This window comes from Rhynchophorus ferrugineus, unplaced genomic scaffold (genome assembly GCF_030347505.1).
Source record: "Rhynchophorus ferrugineus isolate W39M unplaced genomic scaffold, kcgeb_rfMv2 rfM9, whole genome shotgun sequence".
Classification (NCBI taxonomy): domain Eukaryota; kingdom Metazoa; phylum Arthropoda; class Insecta; order Coleoptera; family Curculionidae; genus Rhynchophorus; species Rhynchophorus ferrugineus.
In genome coordinates this window covers 14,189,906-14,216,196 of record NW_027472588.1, presented here as the reverse complement: position 1 = coordinate 14,216,196, position 26,291 = coordinate 14,189,906, and the positions used below count along the sequence as shown (strand labels likewise).

Sequence of the window (26,291 nt, the reverse complement as noted above, 5' to 3'; positions counted from 1 at the left end):
GCAATACAGCTACTGGACAACACGCAGGAAATTAGAAGATTAAAGCGAACCAAACTACTCGAACTTGTTTAGTGTATAAGTGTATTCTTAACTTTAACTTATGTAGATTACTTTTATTTTAATTTGGAAACTACATACTGATGTATTAATCCCGTACTGGCCTTGTGTATTAACGCAGCTACAACAGAACAGTGGTAATAAATTAATTTGCAAATAAAGATTGTACTAAACATATCTAATGTAAGATACAATTTTTTTTTAAATAGTCAAATAGACTGATAGTCAAATCGTTTTACCTGATACTATAATAATTTATAGATTCAGGAATCAGTACTCTAAGAGTATTAAGATATGTCGCGAGATAAAAATTGATTTAAGAATATTTTTAAATCGGTTGCGAGTACTCCGAGGGGTTCGCCGATGAATCATAAAAATCAAGAAAGGACGTCGACCAATGAAAGTTATTTCCTTAATAAAACGTTGCGTGGGCAGCAAGAAACAAATATAAAACCGCGTCAAAAAAAGGCAGTATTTTTGTTCGGGTGCCGGTGAATGGGACCCGGCCTCACTTCAAACCCGATAATTAATGCGGCGATGTGTAGGTTCGAGCCGGAGCACCTACCAAACGGCCGGTTTTATGAATGGGTAACGTGCCAGCAGTGGTAGCACAAGACCTGTCCAAACCCAGACAAAATATGAACAAGTTTTATCCATAAACGAGTTCCTATAGCAGCGGGAAATTGCTTTGATTTATCTCGAGGTGTTAAATTTGGTGGTTCGTGGTTTTTGTAATGGTCGCCTGTCTTGTCTTCGTGGTTGGGATTTGTTTCGACTTCTACCCGGTCGAGGTAGAGTAAAGAATTATCACTCTAAATAAAAGATTCAACATTCTGTCTCGTACGGGATGGGATTTATATCAATACACAAGGTTTCCGATTAAGGGCGCTCGATATTTCCTTCGTTCTCAGCGTAAATGAACAATTTTCTGATTTACACCACAAAATATAAATATAAAAAAAGTTAATAATGTTAATCGTATTTTAGTTCAAGTCTAATATCCCAAATCCAAATAGCATTTGATGGATGTACCCACAGTTTCACGCATAATCTTCTTCTCTATATTAATTATTTTCGCCAACAAAGTCTCATCCTTTTTAAGAGAAACGAAGGCACCTGAAGGCATAAAATATGGCACCGTTTCACTTTTATCGAAGAATAAGTTATATTTTAGGCTGTATTTTCATTGGACCTGGTCGGCGCTCCAAGTCTTATACCGTAGATTATTGGTCATTTCTGTTGTACGTAAATCTGCCCCGGGTGCGTAATTTTTAAAATCAAAATCTGGCAACCTTGTATAGCAAAATACCGGCGAATAATTTTGAATTCGAAGGCAAATCCCTACATTTTACATTTCAAATGATAAGAAAACAGAACGTGAATATGTTAAAACAGTATTAAACTAAGTTATTTAATTTTAAGTAATTTTATTTAAGATTTTGTGTTATTTGCGGTTATTCCCGTATTATTGGAATTATTAAACAGTAATAGAAGTTTGGATAAAAAACGATTAAGAATAGTATGATCATGCAATAGAATATTTCAGGTAATAAATATGTTAATTTGTGCATCAAGTGTTAAAATAAATGTTGCAATGTTGCAAAGAATATTAACAATTATAAAATAGCTTTATAGAATTTTAATTCCTCCTTTGTTAGTATTTAGTTCCCGAGTAGGATTTAAGTCAAACTAGAAGACAGTAGATAAAGGAAAGCCATAAAACAAATTACACATGAGCTATCTCCATAGTTGAGATCGAAGAGTGGAATAAATAAGCAAGAATCGATGCAATTTTATTTACAAACTTAGGTAAGAAATGCTTAACCTTGCTATTAGATGTTTTGAATAGAACTTTTTTGGGTGCCTTTGGCTTTCTAATACACACACTTTCTTTTATAGTATAAAATCTCATATCCAGAAAGTGTCACAAATAATTTAACTTAACAACACTAGTTCGAATGGTCTTGCCCCTTCAACATACGAGTAAGACCACTTTTGTTAAAAATCATAGCTATTCAAATTTCTTATGCTCATGTAGTTATATATTTTTGTTAGTAAAAGGGCTATGATCTTTATCCTTTTTATCTGATCGTTTGAAAGCATTAATTTTATTCTCTGATCATAGGCTATAAATGCCGTTTATTGAGAAATACTGATACAATATATATTAACTAAATTAATTTTTATTTTTTTGTACAACTTTTTTCTCATATTTTTGGCAACATATTGTACCGTGTCAAAAGATCCATTTTGGCTTGGCGGCGATCCAATCATCGATGCATTCTCGCATTTCGAAGCCGTCCACTGTCGAATGGCGGCAAATACCATCATGTATGAATCTTGACTGGCGCGTCACTTGGCGCAAACACATGGACCAAAAAAACACAGTTGGAGAGCAAGCTCCGGATTATGTACCGGCAAGTCACAGTTGTCAGACGCCAGAAAAAGGCCATCCATAAAGCTATGCCTGTATGAACATATAGTATACATCTATGGGACACAATCAGTCACAATAACATCGAAATACTAGAAAGGTTTCAAAGTAGAACAATAAATATGTGTACTTAGATTTGAACTGAGAACAGTGAAGAAAGAAATTGAGTCATACGGCCAGAACTATCAAGCCAGACAAGATAAACACATTAACCAGTTAGCTGCTGAACTGCAGGGATAACTGAATACTGATACTCTCGCCTCAAGAGAAATAGTATACCTGATCATGCATCAAGATCGTGATTAAATATCTTAATTAAGTTAAATTATGTTTTATTATGTTAGGTAAAGAAGAAGAACGGCTTTTAATCGTACCCATTTTCTGAATGACCAAGTAAATGCAGAACATATTATCAAAACATTAACACAACCGAAGCAAAATGCATCCGTTTACTCGAAGGTAACAACAACAAAAAACAATCGGTCAGTCCTTTTAGTTTAAATTGTCGAAAAGCCTATCCTTCGATACTCAAATTATATAGCAAAGGAAAAAATTGAGCCATATAGCAAGAAATATCAAGCCGGAGTAGACCAACACATTAAGAAGTTAGCTGCTGAACTGCAGAGAGTGATAAGTCTGAGATACTCGCATCAAGTGAAATAGTATCCCAGATTCAACATCAGCATTCGTAGACGGAATATTAACATATTAAAATACTGTTTCAAGGAAACAGATTACAGGATATAAATATGAATAAAAAATATCATGTTTAAATATCAAAATTAACTTCAATTATTTTTTATTATGACAGATAAAGAAGAAGAACAGCCTTTAATCGTACCCATTTTCTTAATGACCAAGTAAATTTAGAATCTATTATTAAAATATTCACAGAACCGAAGCAAAACGCACCCGTTTACTCAAAGGTAACAACAACTACAACAAAAAAAAAACAGTCGCTCAGCTGTCCTTTTAGTTTAAATTGTCGAAAGGCCGAACCCTCGATACTCAAATTACACATTTTGCGACCCCACGGATACGAAACGATTAAAAAAAGATTTCTCCACGCGGTAAGACCATTAGAGAACGGCCAGTGGACGTTGCGATCGACCGTTCCGATACTAAGCAAACAATTTGTCTTATCTCGGGTGTATCTTAATTTGTTCGTAGTCCGGTCCACACCGATGGCCGCAATTATAAAATGTCGCCTGGGCCGATACCGGAAATCTGTCGATTCGTGATCGTTCGTGACCCAACCGGAGAAAATGCGCTTTTAATTAACTCGGTGTAACAATGCTCGTGGTTGTTTTATTGTTGCATATTATTAGATAGCAATGTTGGTTCGAAGACTGCACGCCAACAATAGAACTAAAAGTCCGACGTCAATTTGAATTTTATTTTTCCTAAAAATGTTTCAAATTATAATAGATTTTTAAAAATATTTTCAACAGTATTTTTTGTACAGTCGCTCCAACAAGTCGTCGCTTTCAAAAGTAAATTAATAGCTGTGTTTGAAACCCTATAGATTTTACAACTAATTTAAAACAATTTATAAATAATTTCTTATTTACTCTTGTTATTGAATACGCAATAATAAACACTTGTAAATAGTAATTTTTTTAAATTACACTGTGCAGAAATGAAAATATTTTAGGTGAAAAACATTTATGGGTAAATTTATAATATAATAATTGTCTTTTGAATAAAACAGGCAATGCATGTCATATATGACGCCGAATATACTGCTGTATGTAGTCTGTAAAAATTTAAAATCCATCTCAAAGTCGTAGCAAATTGCTAGAGATACTAACAATTTCACTAGCTAAAAAACAGGCAATCTATCCATAAGTTGATTATTCCCACTATAGTACTATTAAAACCTCTCTTATGGTTTTATATTATAGAAAAAACAGAATAATCGCAAATGACTTTCTTTTTATTAATTCCAATAAATAATGCTTTCTATTAATCCAAGTATTCTGGAAGCTGTCGAAAATGTTGGATACTTTATTCCTTTCTTTTTTTTAAGCATTAAATAAAGTTCGACCACAAAACTCATATAGGGCGGGGTACAAATAGTGGCATTATGCATCTTATTATATCAATCTTTATGTGACAAGCTTTTTACATACAAAGTTTTAATCAAGCAGTGAAGCCAATTCCATTTGTTGAATATGTGACAAACAATTTTTTAACATTTTTATTATTTCATCAATCTTTAATATCAATAAGTATAAGCTCAAAATGTATATAATGTTGTAACAGTAAATTAAGAAGACAAACTATGCTACTAAATGTTGCTGTTTATGTCATATGAAGTCCAAATAAAGAATACAACCTCTGGGATCTTGCTTACAACTACAATATAATCATATATCATATGTTTCTTTATGTCTATGATTATCTATGAATAATATGATGTTTATCTATGAATAAAAATAATATCAGTTTTGATTGCACATTATTGCATGTTAATCCAATAATGGGATCAAGAGAATTGGAAACAGACATTAGGGCAAACTCTCTTATTAATATCGAAGTAGTGCAATTTTTAGATAACACTCGAGCCGTTCGGACTCAAAATAATCAAATCACTTGATTACTCAAAGAACTTGTTTAAAATATAGGAAAATATATTTAGTTATTTAGAAGAAAATTAGTAGGATAGTTTGTCTTCTTAAAATACTGTTACAATACACATTTTAAGCTTATCAGTACATAATAAATTGTTATAATACAAGTATTTGAACATATAGATTTAAATTATGCGGATATTCCGCGGAAAGTAATAGAAACATAATACAAGTTTTCCATATAAGTTCTGAGAAGCATTGTGGATACATTGAGATTCTGCCGACTGATTATGTACACCGAGACTTTCAGATACCAGAGTATACTAGGAAATCAAGAGAATTGCAAGAAGGCATGAGGATAAACTACATTCTCCTGTAAATATCAAAGCAATGCAACTCTTTGATGACACCAGAACAGGACACATATTCAAAGGAATCAAACCATTTAATCTTTTATAGTATTTTGCATTTAATAAAGAAACAGCAGTGTTAATACATAAACATTATTATGACAGAGACTAAGATAAGGTCGATGAGTACTCCTAGATATAACACATGGGCCTAACACATAGATGGCGCTATTTTTATTAAATTTGTGGCGACCGCCTCGACCCTTTAGGCCACCACGCATACACCTATACCAGTTCAAAGGTTGGAAATGCCGGTGGATTGGTACCATGCGGTTCCAGATTATAAAAGACCATCACGACGACGTCTCGATCTCTTTTCTTTTCTCTACCCCTTTGTAGCAGTACTACTTCCACTGCGCTACCGTACTTCCGCTACCTAACCTAATATCCTGTCCACTCTCCCATCGACCACATGTATCATTCAATAACGAAATGCAAGTTATTATTCAGCCAGTGTTTTCAGTTCTCGTGAAAATTTCTTCCATAAAATCGTAATGAGTGTTCGGACAAACAATCGCATCGACAGCCACATATTTCGATCGACCGACCAGACGAACATTCCTACACATTCACTGCTTTTCAATTAGAACTAGTCTTAGATATTCCAAGATTAACACTACTTTTGTTGTTTTCAAAACAATGGACTAAACACAGTTTCATATTTTAATTTTACCGTGCTTCTTATTTGGAAAAATATCGTTCAGGCTTTGTAAAATCTTATAAGCACTCCGCTCCATCAGAAACAACAATAAAAATGTTGGTTTGGTGACTTCAAACGTGGTCATAGAGTCACCGATGATGCAGAACGCAGTGGACGTCCAAATGAGGTGGTAACACCAGGAAACATAAAAAAAATCCACAAAATCATTTTGAATGTTCGAAAAGTGAAGATACGTAAGTTCGCTAACATCGTAAAGATACCAAAAGAACGTGTTGGTTTTATATTGCATGAGCATTTAACTATGAGAAAGCTCTGTTCAAAGTGGGTGCCGCGTTTGCTCATTGTTGACCAAAGACAAAAACGTATTGATGATTTTGAGCAATGTTTGGCCATGGATATATGACAGTGGATGAGAAACATCCACTACTTCACTTCTAAATCGAAACGATTGTCACTTAAGTGGACAGCAACTGGTGGTAATAGATAAATCTTTCTAAAAAAGTGGTATTGAAATGTTAGAGCCTCGCTGGAATGATTGTGTGGCTCTTGATGAAGGGATTACGTAGCTAGATTTGAACAAAGCAAAAACAAAGTTTGTTATGCCCAACCCATATGTTATAGATAAATACATGTAAAGACAAATTGTAGGTTAATCGGCAACGACCAGTAACAATGAAATAAATAAATTATAACAAAATAAATTTGAGCTTGTAGTGCAGCGAAGTGTATAAAGAACAACACTGTTAATTAAAACATATTTTATTATAGTCCATGTAATCCAGGGCTAATATTTTTTTTGTATGTATTGTTATCGACCTAAAATATATTCTATAAAACAAAGAAAACATTTAAAAGAAGAGTTGTATCGTGTTATTAACGACTAAACTTAAAAACGATCTGTATTACGTTGCAAGACACAAAACCATTCATCGTCCACATCAAACGTATTCGAAATTATGTGTGTCTTCATTTATACATCGGATATAAATCTTTCAAGGCCATAAAATTAAAAACCATTAAATTTCTTAATTCATATCGACAAAGCCAAAGAACGGTGAAAAAAGAATAAATTATTACAGAGCCGCCGCACAAGAGATAAGGCGTTCTGGTCTACGGTGGTCGCTTTGAAGTAGGCGGCCAGACATCCAGAAGCCACATCCTGCAGGTATCTGGATAACGGTGCGTTCAAAGGGACGCGATTGCTTCATGTGGTCTACGTACTTTGTTGATATTTTTATTGCCATCTGTTGTTAGCTAAAAATACATGGTATATAATATGTGCCTATTTATTAGATTTGTAAGCATCAATTATTTTTGAAAAATTGTTTTAAAAAGTTTGTCTCAACTCTTACTATATTTTGCTATGATTATGTAAAAATTATATAACCTAACTTTTCCAAATGTATGTTGTTATGAAAGCAAAACACTATAAAAGATCAAATAGTTTGATTCTTTTGAATATGTGTCCTGTTCTGATGTTATCCAAGAATTGTATTGGTTTGATATTGGCAGGAGAATGGACTTTATCCTCTCGCCTCCTTACAATTGTCTTGATTTCCTGGGTGACACTCTGGTATCTGAAAGTCTCGGTGTACGTAATCAGTCTGTAGCATCTCGATGTATCCACAATGCTTCTCAAAACTTTTATATAATAACAATTTATTATATACTGATAAGCTTAAAATGTGTATAATGTTGTAACAGAAACTTAAGAAGACAAACACTTCGATATTAGATGAGATATTAGATATTATCATGAGAGTGGAATCTGTCGTAATGTCTCTTTCCAAATATGTTTTTTAGCCTTTAATACCCACTACAAAGTTTCAATTACATTCAGTTAAATAATGTTGAGAGGCTACTGAAAAATTACTCATTGAATAAAAATATATGAGTATTAATTTTGACATTTTAAATGTGATTATTTTATTAATAACAGCCATTTACTTGCTTTGCAACACAATAACACTCTACCAAGTTTTACAAAATATATAATTTTCCTTTAAAGCACTAATAAAAGCATACTTTTGTATAGAGACTATTGTGAAGACACGTTTCTTCCCATTGATACAGTAGATAATAGGACACAGTACCATCAAATACATTCAGAAACATATATTTATGTTGCTCCATTATATCCCAATTGTCGACTCTAATTTCAACGTTTCAAAAGTGATATTTCTGATGTTAAAGACAAAGAACGGCCTGGAGGAACAAGATAGTAACCAAAGCCTTCGACAAGGTCTGTCACGACGGTTTGATCGCAAAGTGCGTGCGGTTAGGCCTCCTAGAAGACTTAGCCGCTCTCATCAAGTCCTACCTATCGGACAGATCCAAATGAAGATCAGGAAAACACTTTCCAGACGAAAACAAATTGACGATGGCATACCTCAAGGTTCCCCGCTGGCCCCAGCCTTATTTAACCTCTTTATTTCAGATCTGTTGAGAAAAGAGCTCATTGACGTCGCATTTTACGCTGACGACACTGCTTTCTTCACGGCTTCCAAGTTCGAGGTTTCAATTCAAGAACGTTCACAGAAGCAGCTCAACCATGCGGGCACGGGGTTCAAATTCTGGAAGATTCATATCAACTCCCTGAAAACCCAGGCTATCATTTTCCATAAGAATCGTTACGCACTGCGCGTCTCGCAACTTAAGATCGACACCACAACAATTCCATGGCTGGATGACGTCACGTACCTAGGTCTCTTCTTCGACCGACGGTTCGGTTGGCACTCCCAAGTCCAGAAAGCAATACAGAAAGTTCGGGGATAGCAAACCTGCTATCTTCTGTGATCTGCCCTTCTAGCAGACTTCCCATCTTAATTCAATCCGTACTACTCTACGGATCTAATGTCTACTTCAAGTTTGTTACACCCAACCAGGTGAAATGGATTCAAGTTTTCCAAAATAATCTCCCCAGGGGAATCTTAAAGGCCCCATGGTTTGTCAGAAATAATCAAATTCAAACTGACACTTCAGAAATCAAGCACTTCATATTTCAGTTATTCCAGAAACAACAACTCAACTCAAGTTCTTCTGAAAACGCGCTTGTTCATGAGCTGATCGACATGCTGGGAGCTTAGCACCGCGTCACCGCTAACCTCCCCTTTTCCAGGCTGAAACGATCTCATCCGTCGCTGCAGTCATAACTTTTGCCCACATACGACAGTATCCAGTCGTGTTTTAACTCAAGTTCGCGAATCAATAGTTAGTTTCACTATCCATCATTTCGCCGGGTCCTCGTACCCAATAACGGCTGCCCGATCAGCGGGTACCATATCCCCAAATTTAATGCAGTAGCAGTAGCGACTCATGGGTCAACTGTGAGGCGGTTTCAGAGACAAGATAGTTCGATGAATTGCAAGACTATGGACCTTGAACGAAAATCCAGCTCGCACTCTCATAAATTTTTCGACAGCTTAGCAACTGATGAATCTACTGTTAAATAGACTTTAACTGAAGATATGGAACGACATTTTCTTGCAAAAAAATACTAGAAATAGCGAGTAATAGTCGTAAACTCATCCTCTTGCATGACAAATTTTGGCGAAAGAAGTGCGAAAATAGATGGATGATTGGATTATTACCAAGCTAACATGTTTTTTTTCCACACGGTATCGCCATATTGCTAGAAAGACGAAAAAAAAGTAAATGATTCGATTAATATATATTGTACCAATTTCTCTCAATCAAGGTCTTTTTAAGGCGACTAAATGATCAGAATACATGCAAATACCTAGTATATTACTTTAGTGTCAATGTTTTACTAGAAAGTACAATTTTTTTTAAATACTAGGTTATACTAAATCACAATCAAGGATCCTCCAAAACTATCATATATATCATATATTTTCAGGATAATTACTGACATTCATGATTGATAAAAATCTATTGAAATGTATTTTAACCTCAAATTACTTATTAAAATATAAATAATAATCGAATCAGAATTCTAGTTATGTTGTTATGAAGAAGCTCTTACAGTTTTAGTTTAATAGTTTAGCTAGTTTTATTATTGATAATTAGCGAGTGTTTGTAGAACTTATTGGACAAACTAGTACCAACGAAACAACCAAATATATACAACATTATGCGGGAGATGACAAATTCAAATCCATACAAAATGACTCAGGAACGAGTAAAGTGCTCCAGGGAAATTTCGAGCCACAAACTGTAACTTTTTTTTAGCTAATTCTCTCCAATAATTATTTCGGAAATGTTGCATTTAAATGTCGCTGCTTCCCCCTAAGTCGGTTGTTGAATAGGTGAACGACATTAACGTTTAGGGCGGTCGGGGGAGCCATTTGAGGGGACCGTTTGATGGTGGGGGGAGGTGGATGGTGCCGTTATAAAAACCGGCGTTTCCGGGCGCTTCCAACTTTTCGAAAGTACTTTTTTCAAGGGCCGTTATTATCCAGGTAGCTTAGCAAAATTTAATTTAATGCTGGTATAAATGGCGAATTGTTTTCTCGATGGTAATTTCGGGGCCTCTTTATCCGGTTCCTTTATACGCGACAAGAACTGCTATTTTATAAGTAATTAACTTTTATTATTAATACATGGTTACCGGTTTATGCCGACTAACAATTATTTTTGCAATAACATGAAAATGAGATATATATTATAGTAAATATATATATTAAATTAGATATATATCTATAGTTATATTAATTAGCATTGGGAAATATCGATTGAAAACAGTCGAAAGAGTCGATAGTTGCAAGACAGTCGAAACAGTCGACAGTAAAAAAAGAGATGTAGCAATTCTTTCTTGTATAAATTGTGAGAGAGGAAAGGACGGAGATAATAGCTAAGAGCAGTTAATTTTAAATGTGCTTATTTTTCCAACAATAGTATAAGCGAGACGGAGATGTACATCTTCCTTTACGTACTAACTTTAAAAAAGAAAAACAAAAATATAATTACTGAATACTATTAGCATGCAATCAATAATTTCATTTTAAAGGATGTAGAATTACTTTTATATTTGAATGTCCTGTGGATCTGTAAAAAGGAATGGAATTTTTTTATGGAACGGAATAATACCCCACAAATGTTTTATCGTATTTTAATATGCTAATTGCTATTTTTAAATAAAATACTATAATAAACATAGACAATACAATAGAATTTAAACAAAACCTAGAAACTAAAGATGTACAATAACCATAAATACTAAATAAAAATTAAACATATACCTAATCACAGAAAAAAAACCAATCCATAACATAATAAAAAATGATCGCACAATAACTACTAGAACTTTTTTTAAATAAAGTAAATGCTTTATATATTATAGAGTAATCGAAATATTACGTATTATTGCCATAAAACCAGTCAAAAGTATTTTATTATTCATCAATCACAATATTAATCTTTTTACCGTATTACATTAACAATCTTGAAAAATATCGCTCCAAAATGCTGCAAAATGTATCAATATATTGTTATTTACTATATATTACTATGTCTTCCTGATTATATTGATTTCTAGTAATTGTCGACATTTGAAGGTCTCTTTATAAGTAAACCACCATTCCTGGGTGCATCTACTACACCTCTTAGGACTTTGTTTTGCAGGTTTGAATCCAATTATTTATGTTGCCAGTGGTCTCTTGTAATTTTTATGTTTCTTCTTTGCCATTATCACCAACAGCAAGAATCGCAGTACCATTTTCAAAAATATTCAACGTGATATTTTCCATTTGTTGTACATCACATGTGTAAAGTAGGTAAAGAATTGGTCACAATACACTTTTTGTGATATACCTGTTTTAACTTCTTTTATTGTAGAATAGGCTTCCTCTTGTTTGACTCTAAACAATCCGGCTGTGATGTAAAACTAATTTTTAATTTCATTCTAGAAATTTAACATTCTCTGTAACTTGTGAACTGGCCGTCGTGCCAAACCTTATCGGAGGCTTGAGCAACATCTGAGAATCTAGCTGAACGTACTTTTTTATCTTCATAGGCTTTTAAAATTCATCTGTTATTCTATGCACCTGATCAATTGTTAAGTGTTTATTAATAAATCCAGCCTGCTGTGTTGATATTAGGTTTTTTACCTCTTCAACCTTTTCAACACGGATTTTTCAAATAGGATGATGATACCTTCGCTATTATCGATGGTAGTGTGATAGGTTTACAGATCTTTACTTCATTAGGTGATTTTCCAGGTTTTGGAATGATAAAAAAATTCAGCCATCTTCTAAAAGCATGGAACATCTTTTAGTTGAAGTTGTTCGTGAGTTTTGTAATTCCCTTTCAAAGTCAATTCTTTAATTTTGATTCTTCATATCTCGGCACAGTTATATATTACTCGCTTGTAATGTTTTAAATTCGTTACTATTTTAAAATTCGACAATTTAGTGATGATAATCCACCGACCCACAGTTTAATGCTCGATAAAAGTGCTACTTGAAAGAGCAGGGGAAAAAAGGAGAAAAATCGTTCCCCAAGCCTGCATTTTATGAGGGTCTGTATTTTTATGCCGACCGAGTTCAGTAAAACGATGCTGCTTTACATTTATACGCGTCTTAAATTAGAAAATGTTAGGCTACCTGACTAATTACCGGCCAAAAAAAATACTCCCGGAGATTAGACGATGATCTCCCTCTTGGTTGTCCTCCAGCAATGACTCCCCAGTTCACCCTTAGGGATTATAAGCCTTAATGATATAATATATTGACAGCGTTGGCATGTTTCAAATAATATTAGATGTATTTTTTCAGTCCATAATATCTCTGACATATTAATAAAAATTGCAGTCCAAATAATATTTGATCAATGAGTAATATTGTGCAGACCTAAATCAGAACAAATTAAAAAAAAAACTAAAGATTTTCTCATTGAATTTTCTTAAGTTCAATCAACTTGTTTACACTAATATTAACGTCTACATTCACTAGGCTCTGCGTTTACACTAATTCTACTTCACCTCCAAAAGACTTAATTCTCTTGAGTCGTCTTGTTGGATCCGAGATGTCAAGAAGCCGGACTGTCTCGATATTGACATGATGAGAAATTTTGGTTCATAACTTCCAACAAGTTTTTTAATGGCTTGTTTACTGGCGACTATTTCCAAGTCTCTATAGAGTTACATCTCACTATTTCTGATAAAGCAACAGCACTCCTCAATATGATAGCTTATTCTAAAATCGCTGAATTATGTTCAGATTGGTCTTCTTGACAGAACACAATATCTAGATACCATAGAGAATATCTATAAGGACTTAAGAATTTATTTAGAAAACAATAATTTATTGTAAGTCGACAGGACAGAATTACTTGCAACTGGACTACACATTTTTCTAAATTTAATATCAAGTTCTTCTTTTTCTTCTTTTTCTTCTTTATATGAACGTTACAGTATAGCTTCGCACCCAATAACGTCAGCAAATGTAGCATAGTGCTCCGTTGTAACTCAAGAATACTCAGACTCATACAGACAGTTTTACAACCTCTCTGTTATCGGTATTATAATCACTTCTGCTGTTTTCCATATTTCAGGTACATGTCTTCGTTTTTGTTTTGTCATCATTTTTTCGTAAAAAATAGGATCTTTCTCCAAATAAATACCACATAGAGGGATCAAATTGTCAATCTGTGGAAGAATAGAAATAGTATAACAGTAGATTTATTCAACTATTTTAAACATACATAATGTCTTAACATAAGTTTCAGATACATAATTTAATGTACATACATTTTTTTTATAACATCTTTATTAGATACGCTTAGTACAATCTTAATTTACAATTAATTTATTACTACTTTTCCTATGTACTTGGATTAATTAACAAGCAAGACGAGTGCAAGAAAATACATCAGAATGTATTCCTCAATTATAAAATTATAATTATTTATTAATTATTAACTTATAGCTATAGTTTACACTAATAATACACACTAAATGTTCACACAAGTTCGTATGGTTTTGTTCGTTTCAATCTCCTGACATCCTGCGCGCTGTCCAGCAGTTAATTGCTTCCACGTTAGTATGATTTAGTAATCTTCTTTCGTGTTTCAAGGCGAAATCCTGCACAACTTCGCAAATCCATTTGATTCCCAAGTCATCGTGCAGTTCTTCAAGTTCATTACCTTTATCAGTAGTTTTAAGAGAATTTGATTTACGTTTTCTGGTACTATTTTTATATTATGTTTCGTCGAAGCTCATCTCTATACAAAACCCAACCACATATATGCTGAGTTGCTATATGAATTATCAAGGGTTTCATGTTGGTTTTGATTATACTGTGGCGATAATTAGAGCAGAATTGGTTATCTGTTAGTTCTGAGGCTGCGCGACATCGATGGGCATGAATCTTGAGGACCTTGGTTCGAAACCATGTTCCTATGGAACCCATGGAACCAAAGAAATATATAAAATAACCAAAAAAATTTGTAAATTCGTTTTAGAATCAAACATTATTTTCCATCTCATGTTTTTCTAGTTAAAAAAAGAGACACAATGCTGTCTGATTAGTTCGAACATGTAAACAAATCAGCCTGTCAAAATCGTCCGGTTTTCAGACGTATGCAATATTCTTGAAAGCAATAGTGATAAAAAGTTATAACTTCTATACCTATAAACTATTGTAGCTGTATATAATTTTTGTTCAATTATTTTTGTTGTATGTCAAAGCCAAACTGAACTAAAACTCAGAGCTGATTAGGCAACATTGCGACGTTTAGACGTCACAAATTTAGATGACGTATGTACAAAATATATATATATATACTATTGACTAAAAATAATATATAAACATTTTTAAATATTTAAAAAATGTTTATAACAAGCTTTCAAATTTATGTCATAAAGGAAAACGTCATATGCCTTTAAGATTATTTTTTTATTTTATATGTTTATGTTATATGATTAACAAATATGTCATATGTCATGTGTCATGTTATATGTCAATATATCGACCTAAAATATCGATTTTTTTTCAGCTTCCCTAGAGTGAAAACTATGCCTGCGTGTATTAAACTTCTGAAGAGTGCATCTATTAAACGCTAATTAAGTTTTATAACATAGGTGCCAAGTGCTTTTTAGATTTAAAAAGAGGCGACATTATATTTGTACACCAAATGAATTCATTCGAAACCCTGCCCGAACAGTAGCCAAAAAAAAAATCAAAAATAATGTGTGAAAAAGCCCCCGGTCTCGTAGCGTCGTAAATCAATCGGCACCGCGCGCAGGACCGCACACCAACTAATCCGAGAATTATTTTGTCGACCGATAAAATCGTACATCCCCGGGTCGCATTTTAGCGCGCCACGACCCTTGTCCGATAACAAAAACCTTTTGTTTAGCAAATAATCCCAATTAGAAGACCGACGCGGTGCCGGCCCGGGGACCATCCGTCTCTAATCGAAGGGGCGTTATAACGACGCGACCGACTTACTGCCGGATTTATCTGCGATTTATCCGGTGGATGAATTACCCGGCTTCGGTGTCCGATTAGATTTGATTATGGCGGAACGTGGCCGGAGACGGCGCTAAAAGGAGACAGACGTGCGCGCTGCTCATGCGCATTGATGCCAAACCAGCTTGACAGCTTTCCCGGCTACGCATTCTTGTTTCGTGAGCAATCGTTAGTCTGCACACCCTGTGCATTCGGGTATAATCGTAATTGCCCTTCGGGTATAATCGTGTACTCATGGCCCATCCAGTTTTTGCTATATATTCAGCATTTCTGATCAGGGGTGTGCAACTTCAATGGTAAGTAGTGGGGCAATGATTCACTTAGTCCAATCATTGGTGGCGCTGACAACGTGAATTTGATTGGTTAGTTTAAAATAGTTATGTAGAAACCTGTAAAGAAAATACTTTGCTTTGATTGGTCTGTCATTTCGCCTGATTACTTTATGACGTCACATTTATTTGCCAATAATATTTAACTGAAAATCAAATTTAATTTCTAAAATTAATTTATTAAATTAAAGTCCTATACAAATATACATAAATATAAATAATACAAATATATATAAACAAAAACCAAAAAAACATACTATATAAGTGCAAATAAAAAACAACTATGAACCCTATTCTAGGCAAAATTAAAATATTCTTCTCATATTTGTGCACTAACCATCAATTTTATGGGATCTATTAGAGTTCTAACTTCTCTTGATATATTGAAGGTAAACTTTTAATCCTTCCCTGTTGATATTGCATTAACTTCATTAAACCAAAAATACAATCACACCTCATAATAACTTATAAAATTTGATCTTGATCATTATGTATTGGACAGTTGAAACACTAAAAATGTATGTGTTTTTATAAAAATATTTAGATTTTAGAGTATTTGATCTGTGGAACTACTTAACATAGAATGTATACAAATATTGCATGTTGTCTCTTTTTTCAGAAGTTTTGTTAAATAGCCTGAAATAAGACTAACATACAATGTTAGACTCTTGTTTTCCTCAGAGCAAAGTTCTCTGGAACTGAAAATATATACTCAACTGGTGATTTAACAACCCCTAGTGGTACTAGATCCCCCGTTAAAAAAGAATATAAGTTATCAACATCTTCATTTTCTTCACAATTTGCTTCGGGAGAATGTTGTGACAAAATTGAAGTGATGATGAGCCCTTTTAAAGATTTCTCGAACATACTAGGTGAAGGATGATGTTTCTACCTCCATGACCTCTAATAGACCCAACAAAATTATCTAAGCAATGGTTAAGATTTCTTACACAAATGTAGTTATTTGCACATATACACTAATACCTGTTCGTGAAGGAAGGGTAATTCTAAATTCTTCACTAAAATGTCCGTGACAGACACGATGACGTTAATATATTTGCATTGTAGTTTATCTATGTAACTTACTACTATTTACTTGATAAAACCATTTTTGGAAAAGAGCGAGATCATTCTTTGGGAAACAATGTCTAACTTAGGTAGTAGATATTCACCCAGGTACACTACATCTTTTACTACACAGATGCATTGTCATCAATTTTTATATTATTATTCTATAATAATTAATGTAAAACAGAAAATATGCACAACGTAAAACAATGATTTCTTGACCTATACAAAACTCAAAACTTTCAACAAAAAACTTAAAAATTAACGCCCAAAGAAAATGCTAACTTCACACAATTTGATCGACTAATCACGTTCCATGTTAGTGGCGGCTCCATGGGAATTTAAACTAGCCAATCACAATTTGCGATCACAGCGCTACCATTGATTGAACTGAACAAAACATTTCCCCAAGGTCGCCTATACCGTGAAATTTCTATTTTTCCTATGTTTCCGATGCAGCATCCAAGAGAAGTAGGTCGTTTAGGTTAGACTTCTGATAATAAAAGTTGTCTGCTGCTTCATAATTTTTTTTATGTTCATTATTGGATATTGCGTGTTTACTAGTGGGTATTAGATTAATGATTGTATATTAATCATGTTTGATGAAGGAAAGAAAGACATTTTTAAATTAACTATTTGGTTAGTTGATTTTTAATTGAAAAATTTGAAAATTTTATTGAAGAATGTTGATGAACAATTTTGTTAGAATATGTATTGATACTGACTAAAATTGGCAGAATTAAATATAAGTAAATGTAAAGTCAAAACAGCGAATTTGAAGGTGATGGCAAAAGTAATACCGTAATCTGATTTTATTTAATTTTTTTAAATTTCGACATTGACATGAAGACCAATAAGTTTGTCAAATTGTAAACATGAATGGAAGTGTATTAAAGTAATATGTATGATGACTTGATTGTTTTACAAGGGTAGAATTACAAAAGTAAATGAATAACAAGGATAAGAACGCATATTGAATTGTAAAATTTTATTGGGATTTAACAAATCTTCATACAGTGTTTTATAGTAACAAGCAAAAAATTATGGAATTGGAAAAGTTGTTTTCAATTTGCTATTTAGAATGACTCTACGAATCTTTTTAGTTGTAACTAATCTATAAAAGTAATTAAATTATTAGTCAAGATATCACTGTACAAAACATGAACTCATTACTTATTTTATTGTAAATAGAAAGGCTCTTTGTTCCACTTTTCTACCTTTAGAGTAGTAGCTATTAGATCATTAGGGTGTTGTTTACAATTAATATTGTGTTTTTATGAAACGATTTGTGAAGTCTTCTCAACACATTTATCCTTAGAGTATAATTTTCTACCACTCTGCAAAATCCTATCAACAGTTACATCTGCAGTCAATTGATTCGAGTGAGTTTATTCTCTTCGGCTTTTGTCAATTTTTTGTAACAAATCTCATATTTATGCCCCACATGTGTCTCAGTATATTCATGGGATACTTGACCTAAAATAGATGTTATTACCAAAATATATAACGACTAAAATATAGTTCTAATTGTTGGGAGTCAATACAATTTTTGTTATTATTTTTGACAGACAAACTCCATTAATGAATTGACTACCTCTAGCTGGTGGCTGACATATTGTAGATGTATTTTCATAACGTTAATTGAAATAATGGATTTTACCCAGAAATTTTTTCTTGCAGAATTGACACACTAAATTCTCCCTCTATAAATGTAGTATTTATTTTAATTATTTTATTCAAAATTATTTAAATAAAGTCAAAGTATCTTACATTTGAATTTTCATTTTTAATTACCAACCAATTATTATGGCTTTGATTATTAAAAATATGCTTTCAGCGATCTATCCCACTCGCAGGCAGCTATAGAAAAACAGAGAGCGTCAAAAATGGCGATTGTCCGGCGATTATTCTCGATTGCAAATTACGATTTTAACCGAACGCACAGGGTCTACAGTTTAACGAATACTGCTTTCGAGAGTATTTTTAAGGTTAATTTTATGCTTACCAAAGTTTGTTGAGGTAATAACTACATATTAATCGGCTTAGTGACAATTTTATCACCCTTTTTGAGGAAACGGGGGTACTTGGAGACGTGAGTAGGAATTGTTACGAATCACTTATGATTCGGGACGGAATTAATAACACCACTTATGGCCTTGGAATAAAAGAAAAACTTTATTCATATAGTAATAGATATGCAACTCAATAGGGAACTCTAGCGCAAAGTTGGGGCACCATAATGGACCATTCAAGTAATTTAATTGGTTAATTTAAATCTCCATTATAGGCATCTGTAAGAAAAATATTTTACTGTGTTTCATGAGCGAGTATCTACGGCTATGACAGCATACTCAAAACATAGTAAAATATGATCGGCGAAGAGGAATAGTGGGAGACAAAGCAAGTTACCTGACGAAGAGTAACGAACATTAAAAATGATTATAGCCAGCCAACATAAAAATAATATGACAAAAGTGAAAGGACGAACTCGAAACCCTTCTTAATTCATAGTGTTTCGTCGAAATCAGTACGGCGGGAGCTCCTCAAAGCCAATATTCGCGGGAGGGCTACGATTGCAAATCCCTTTATAAAAGAAGCCAACTCTAAGCTGCGAAAAAACTAATGCAACGATCATTACACCTGGACACACTGATGATGTGCTCCAACAAATCATTATCGATCCGGACTGCCTGCCACTTAGTCAAGCGTGGGGAGATTCCGTTATAATTTTGGTGATCACATCGCGTTATTCAACTAGTGTTCTATTCGCATGACTGACTAGATTAATGCGAATTAATACCTCGACATCCTCAATAAAAGTTTTTAGTCTAACTAGAATATTGCTACCAACAATACCATATTCATATCATCAAAGAGACTATTAATTTTAGAGTAGCGAGTGAGGAGTAGATTTCCATCTTCAACATTATTGAAGCAATTGACGGGACAACCGACAATTGAAGGAAATGGACAGCATTCAGTTAGAAACTATTCAATTGAACAGGTTAGTTGAAAAGTCCCCGGCCTAACACATAAATGGCGCTACTGGAATTAAATCCATATGTTTTTTAGTTAGCCCTAACCCTTAAAAGATGCGTGTATAAACTTGACAGCTGTCGGATCATGAGTTTGTCAATTATAGCATTTTGAGTGAAGAAAATTTTGTTATTGTGAAATAAATGGATAAAATGGAATTTCGCGTGTTGATAAAATATTGCTTTTTGCAGGGAAAAAATACAGTTGAAGCCAAAACTTGGCTTGATACCGAGTTTCCGGATACTGCCCTAGGAAAATCAACCATCAAGGATTGGTATGCTAAGTTTAGAAGTACTGAAATAAGCACCGAAGACGGTGAACGCAGTGGGCGCCCAAAAGAGGTTATTACAGACGAAAACATTTAAAAAATCCACAAAATGATTTTGAATGACCGTAAATTGAAATTGAATGAAATAGCAAACACTCTAAAGATATCAACTGAACGTGTATATCATATCATTCACGAACATTTGGATATAAAAAATCGATGTCACTTTTGACCAAAAACAATGACGGGTTGATCAAGTTCAAGATCAAGTTGAGTGCAAAATCGTGTCAAAAATCCATGAATTGGGCTTTGAATTGCTTCCTCATCCACCGTATTCTCCAGATCTAGCCCCTAGCGACTATTTCCTGTTCTCAGATCTCAAATGAATGCTCGCTGGGAAGACGTTTCCGTCGAATGAAGAGGTGATCGCCAAAATTGAAGCTTATTTTGAAGCAAAGGATGAATCGTACTACAAAAATAGTATCGAAAAGTTGGTGGATCGCTATAATCAGTGTATCACCCTTGAAGGGAATGAGTTATGTTGAGCAAAAAAAAACTAATTTTGCGAAAAAAATGTGTTTTACTATGGTAGGCCGGGGACTATATATATATATATATATATATATATATATATATATATATATATATATATATATATATATATATATATATATATATATATATATATATATATATATATGGATTTTAGTCAAGTTATACTCTTGATTGTTTAATGACACGTTCTATGACTTAACATAGGTTCCAAACCACCGTCTCCGCGTTAAACCTACCGACTAGTGAAGTTAGAGAACCATCCCAACAAGCATCCTGTATTACACAAACGTGTTTTGCTATTGATGTGACTGGAATAATCATCTTAGGTTTTACATCCCTCTCTATGGAGAACCACAAATAGTGACAATTACAAACAAAAATTTACAATCATGTCCTGAGGGTAAACCCAGGGCTATCGCTACAACAGGAAAACCGTACTGTCGATTTGACCACTACCACTATCAAGGCGGTTAATATTTTTAAATTATATTATATAAAATACCATGGGTATTAACAGGAATATTTTTTATATTGACGTGGGTTAGATCTTATTGAGACATCTAGCCTCAAACATAAGAACTACAAGTTCAATGAACGACATTACACGTTACAGAGATCTTCTACGTTAATATGAAAAATGTAAATATCCTGAGTATTATCATAAATAAAGATTACTTATTTCTGGTATCTTGTTATCAATGTTAACAGGTTGTTAAGAAATGCACAATCATAATAACAACATTTATTCTTAAAATAAAAATAACTAGATTTCAACAGTAAAATATAAATTAACAGAAAAATTCTAATACAGTTAATAAACAAACGCTTTAATGTGCTCATATGCAGTATTCATCACACCCCAACTGAGAAATGCCCTTGTACAATTCATATTTACACCTCTATAAATATATCTTACTTTACCACCTCTCTCTTTATATACTTGAACTAATACATTCCAAGGGTTTTCATATTCTACACCAACTTTGTTTTGCATTGCAATTTTCATGACATTTAAGGGATAGAAAACACAAGATAAAAATACTCCTATTAAAGCACCACTTATAAATTCACCACTTGTCCTTATAATTTCACTTTTTGACCGAGGTATTCGGTTTTGTACTTCCTCTCGTAATATAAAGAAACCTACATTTGATGGTCCATTGCGTAAAAGAATTGGAACTAATCCCCTATAATATTCTCCTATTCCATATTTTTTCAAAGCTTTAAATGTATGTAGAGTATTTTTATATTCATTATGATATTGTGCATTTGACAATAAGGTTTGAACCCTCTCAAATGGCATCAAAAGTGCTTCTGTGGAACCAGAAACAAGAGCTCCCATAATTTTAGATGTATATGGATTTACACCCATTTGTAATAGAGGTTGCCTCACCTCTTCATACACCCCAAACATAATGGATAATGACAGTGTCTTTTGGCATAAAGGTGGTAAAATGCCTCGATAAAGGTAATATAAACCTTCATTCTTCAACTGAATAAAAGCACTTTTAGCCTTTATTCCATGCAATATCTAAAAATAAAAGTTATAAATAAGATAATATATGTTATATTCTATAGCAAGTACCTGACGAAATATTAATTTGTTAATGGGATAAGTCACTGTAACATTTATAAATGCTGCACCCCAACCACAAACAAATTCTTGCCAGTTAAATTTATTCCTAGATATATATTTTGTTGCTGGGACACTCATTTTTTAATACACACAAAATCAGGTTATGTAATAATTTTCATTAAATTGGGGTTGATATAGGATAAATATTATGGATTTATAAATTGTTGATTTACATTATAATGTATTGCAATTGAACTATTACAGACAATTTTTAAAAAACGTTAAGAACATATCTTCACAGCATTTTCGATTGCCATTTTTGACAATGACAATAACAATGACCGCTGTCCATCCGGTGACAAAGCTGACAGTGACAGTCACTGAAGAAATGACAGTTGGCTTTCTAATTTTTAATTATCGTCTTTCAAGAATATATCTGACAATATCAATTGCTATAATTATTAGCGAGAACTCAAAATAATAATATTGTTGTTGCCCTTCATATTCACATATGATATTATTTTCACGTATACATTAATGACGTGTGATGCTTACACATATGATTCATGCCAATATCAGCTGTAACCTAGTCTTTGTGTTTATATTTTCAAAATGACTCGAGCTTTAAGTAAACTTAAATTTTTTAATGTGCCAAGAAACAATAATTTACAATTTAATTTATAGGTACACAGCAGCAAGGGCTTCAATTCAAAATAATCTCAGCTCAGATTTCACAAGAATCTGAACCAAGATATGTAAAATATACATTACGAGTCACATATATTTCCGGAAATGATAATGATGATCATAGTCCATCTCAAATTGAAAGGAGATATACACAATTTTCAAATCTATATAATGCACTGAAAAAAGATTTCCCATCTTTAATGTCTAATATCGAATTTCCTAAAAAAGTTTTAACAGGTAATTTTGATGATAAACTAATATTAAAGAGAAGCATAGCTTTTGAACAACTGCTGCGACATATATGTAGTGAAAGTAAGCTTAGAACTTCAAAAGCAATGGGGATATTTCTACAAGAACAAGAACTACTTACTGTCAAGGAATATTTGAACACCAAAGATTATAATAGTGCCTCCGCTATTTTAGAAAATAGCTTTAAACTTATAAATAAGGCAAGGGTCCTATTTTTACATTATTTTAATTAAAATAAAGGCTATTCATGTTTTATTAAATATTATATTATTTCAGATTTTCTTGGACAGATCTACTGCTGTAATATTCACACTCTGTAGATTGGTTTCTACCATTGCTGAAATTCCTAATCATACAAGTAGGTTGAAATGGTGTGATTTAGCTTTGTATAGGTTTGATGGCATTAGGTAAGATTATAATTTTGTAAAATTAACATTCTAATTTAATTTTTTAGTGACAGTGATTTATTAGAACTATATATACCATTAATACATACATGCATCAAAATATATAAAGAAGAAAATAAGGATGCAACCAATTTAGAAAAGCTGTTACATAATTTTCAAGTGCAGGGACTCAATGATATTTATAAAAAGACTAATTTATTTTCAGCTCTTAATGAAGCTGAAAAAAGAATCTCTGAATAATATCAGATACCTTACCGATATTATTTACTTTACTAAATAAGAATTTTTATGTTTAATCTAGATATATTTATATTGTATTACAAATTTCTATATCTGCAATTTATATATAATATGAAGAAAACATAAGTGATATTCCAAATATATAAAAAGAAAATACTTGAAAATAATTTTATTACCAGTTTTATAAATACTGTGTAAATTATGTACAAATAAATTGTGAAATTGATGACCCAAATATTTATCTAATGGATCCTCTAAGTTGGTGCCAATATCTTAGAACTGGTTCCCTCTTAGGCCACAGATTTTGGTTTCCCCACAAAGCCCAAACACTAAAATTAGATTCTATATTAATACAGAAAAGCAAACATTTTTTTAAAAACTTCTTACATTCCTGTAACTGCACCACCAAGATGTGCTGCATGATCAAAGAATTTCCATCCCAACAAAACTCCTGCTGTATCTAAGCCCACTATAAATTTTATTGCCTAAAATATTTAAAAATTGTATGCTATTAAAATTACATTATTATAAACTTACTGCTCCTGCTGAAAATGTTAAAAATGGTACTAAGATAATCCCTAAACGTGTGTCTGGAAATTGCATACACACATAGCCAAGGACAGCCATGATTGCACCAGACTACATTATAAATATTGCTATAGCAAAACTTTAATCGTATTCAATTTAAATAAACTTACAGCCCCCAATGACAAACCTGGTTGTTTTGTCACAATCTTGTAAAAATAACTTGTGAAACTAGATATTACTCCTGAACTTAAATATAAAGCCAGGAATTGCTCCTTCCCTAAACTGTGCACAGCACCTAAATAAAATTAATCAATAATATATAATCAATCATTTAAAACAAAATGTTAACCTGTACTGAAACTATGAAGGACATACATATTGGCTAACAAGTGGAATCCAGAGTAATGACTAAATGTAGACAAAATCATTGGCAAACACTGGTTTGGACTAGCTGGATTTGACGCAAAATAATTTAACATGAAAGGTTGGAACCTTGGTATTCTCCATGCAGCAAAAACCAAAATATTAAATGCACATATAGGCATAAACATTTTTTGGCCAGGTGTTAGAGTGTTCCACCAATTCTTAGTTTCTTTTGTTAAGGCATTCAATAAATTAATCAGATAATTATTTGTTTTTTCACTCCCACTAATATCAGCTTTTCTTTTAAAAAATTTTATTGGTCTTTTTAAAGCAGAAATAGCATTTGATCTCATACGTTCATATTCCCATATAGCACATCCTACAAAAGAAGCCCCTGAAAACTAAACAAAACTATAAAAAAATATCATGTTATTACCCAATTATAAGGGACCTTACACCAATAGTAAAAATTAAAGGCTTCCATAATTTATTTGAGTTCAAATCCCCAGAACCAACATATACATTACTAAAGGGTGTTTCTAAACTTCCTGGATTCACTTGAGGTTCCTTTGCTTCAATTTTGCTTTTAGCTTTTCTAAAGTGCCTCACCAATTTAGTAGGTTTCTCCTGAGTTATATTTTTAAATAATGTCGCTTTCGTTTTGCTGCAACTTAAATATTAAAAATAAAGATATTTAAGGAAAACTATAATACCATAACCAAAATCTTCCTAGATGGTTTAATGCCATTCTTATTAATAAATATTATTTAAATTACATGAGTATAATAAAAAAAACTCCTTTTCAGTTTTCACTACCTGTAATAAACTAGATGAAAATAATAATTTATGTTAAATGTCAACAATTGACAGTATCATATAAGTACATTTTAATTAGCATTGGGAATATCGACTAAAAACAATCTTATTAGTCGATAGTCCAAAAATAGTCGAACCAGTCGATAATTAAAAAACTAGAGATTGAAAACAATAATTACTATATCTGACAAATGCACGCTTCGACTGTTTCTATTGGTGATAACGTACGGAAATGTACAAAAGTGTATTCTAGTATTAATTTTGAAAGAGGAAAGGGCAGAAATAATTGATTCTCTGTGCTGTATAGATCAGTTAATTTTAAATAACATGAAAATGGCAAGTGGCAGTATGAAAAAAGGAATGAAATGATGATTACAAATATGTTTCATCGTATCTTATGGAATCAACCACGATCATCGCATATGGAAATTAACAATGACTATATAAATAAAACAATTGGTTTATTTCTATTTTATTCCATGTGCTATTTTTTCAGTCAATCTACATCAACTATTTAACAACCGTACCCTTTTTAAATAAAGTAATCAATTTATTTATAATTAATGAAGAATATTTTTAGATTATTATTCCTTGAAACTTGAA

At 32.7% G+C, this 26,291-nt stretch overlaps 3 protein-coding genes across 3 annotated transcripts; 1 reads left to right on the top strand and 2 right to left on the bottom strand.

Moving 5' to 3' along the window:
- Positions 1 to 21,549: 21,549 nt before the first annotated feature.
- On the bottom strand, positions 21,550 to 22,718 carry LOC143202311 (mitochondrial nicotinamide adenine dinucleotide transporter SLC25A52). Its single transcript, XM_076413762.1, has 2 exons — positions 22,408 to 22,718; positions 21,550 to 22,353 (listed from the first exon to the last, which is right to left on the bottom strand). Exons 1-2 carry the CDS (start codon positions 22,534 to 22,536, stop codon positions 21,634 to 21,636), a joined length of 849 nt encoding a protein of 282 aa, XP_076269877.1. The 5' UTR covers positions 22,537 to 22,718; the 3' UTR covers positions 21,550 to 21,633.
- A 58-nt stretch (positions 22,719 to 22,776) lies between these two features.
- Snx21 (Sorting nexin 21) lies at positions 22,777 to 24,207 on the top strand. The gene is made up of 4 exons (XM_076413763.1): positions 22,777 to 23,026; positions 23,083 to 23,534; positions 23,611 to 23,741; positions 23,789 to 24,207. Exons 1-4 carry the CDS (start codon positions 23,011 to 23,013, stop codon positions 23,979 to 23,981), a joined length of 792 nt encoding a protein of 263 aa, XP_076269878.1. The 5' UTR covers positions 22,777 to 23,010; the 3' UTR covers positions 23,982 to 24,207.
- Positions 24,136 to 25,744, bottom strand: rho-7 (rhomboid family intramembrane serine protease rho-7). The gene is made up of 7 exons (XM_076413761.1): positions 25,586 to 25,744; positions 25,329 to 25,536; positions 24,859 to 25,273; positions 24,680 to 24,804; positions 24,519 to 24,620; positions 24,369 to 24,466; positions 24,136 to 24,310 (listed from the first exon to the last, which is right to left on the bottom strand). The coding sequence occupies exons 1-7, from the start codon at positions 25,618 to 25,620 to the stop codon at positions 24,220 to 24,222; spliced, it is 1,074 nt and encodes a 357-aa protein (XP_076269876.1). The 5' UTR covers positions 25,621 to 25,744; the 3' UTR covers positions 24,136 to 24,219.
- Positions 25,745 to 26,291: the final 547 nt, after the last annotated feature.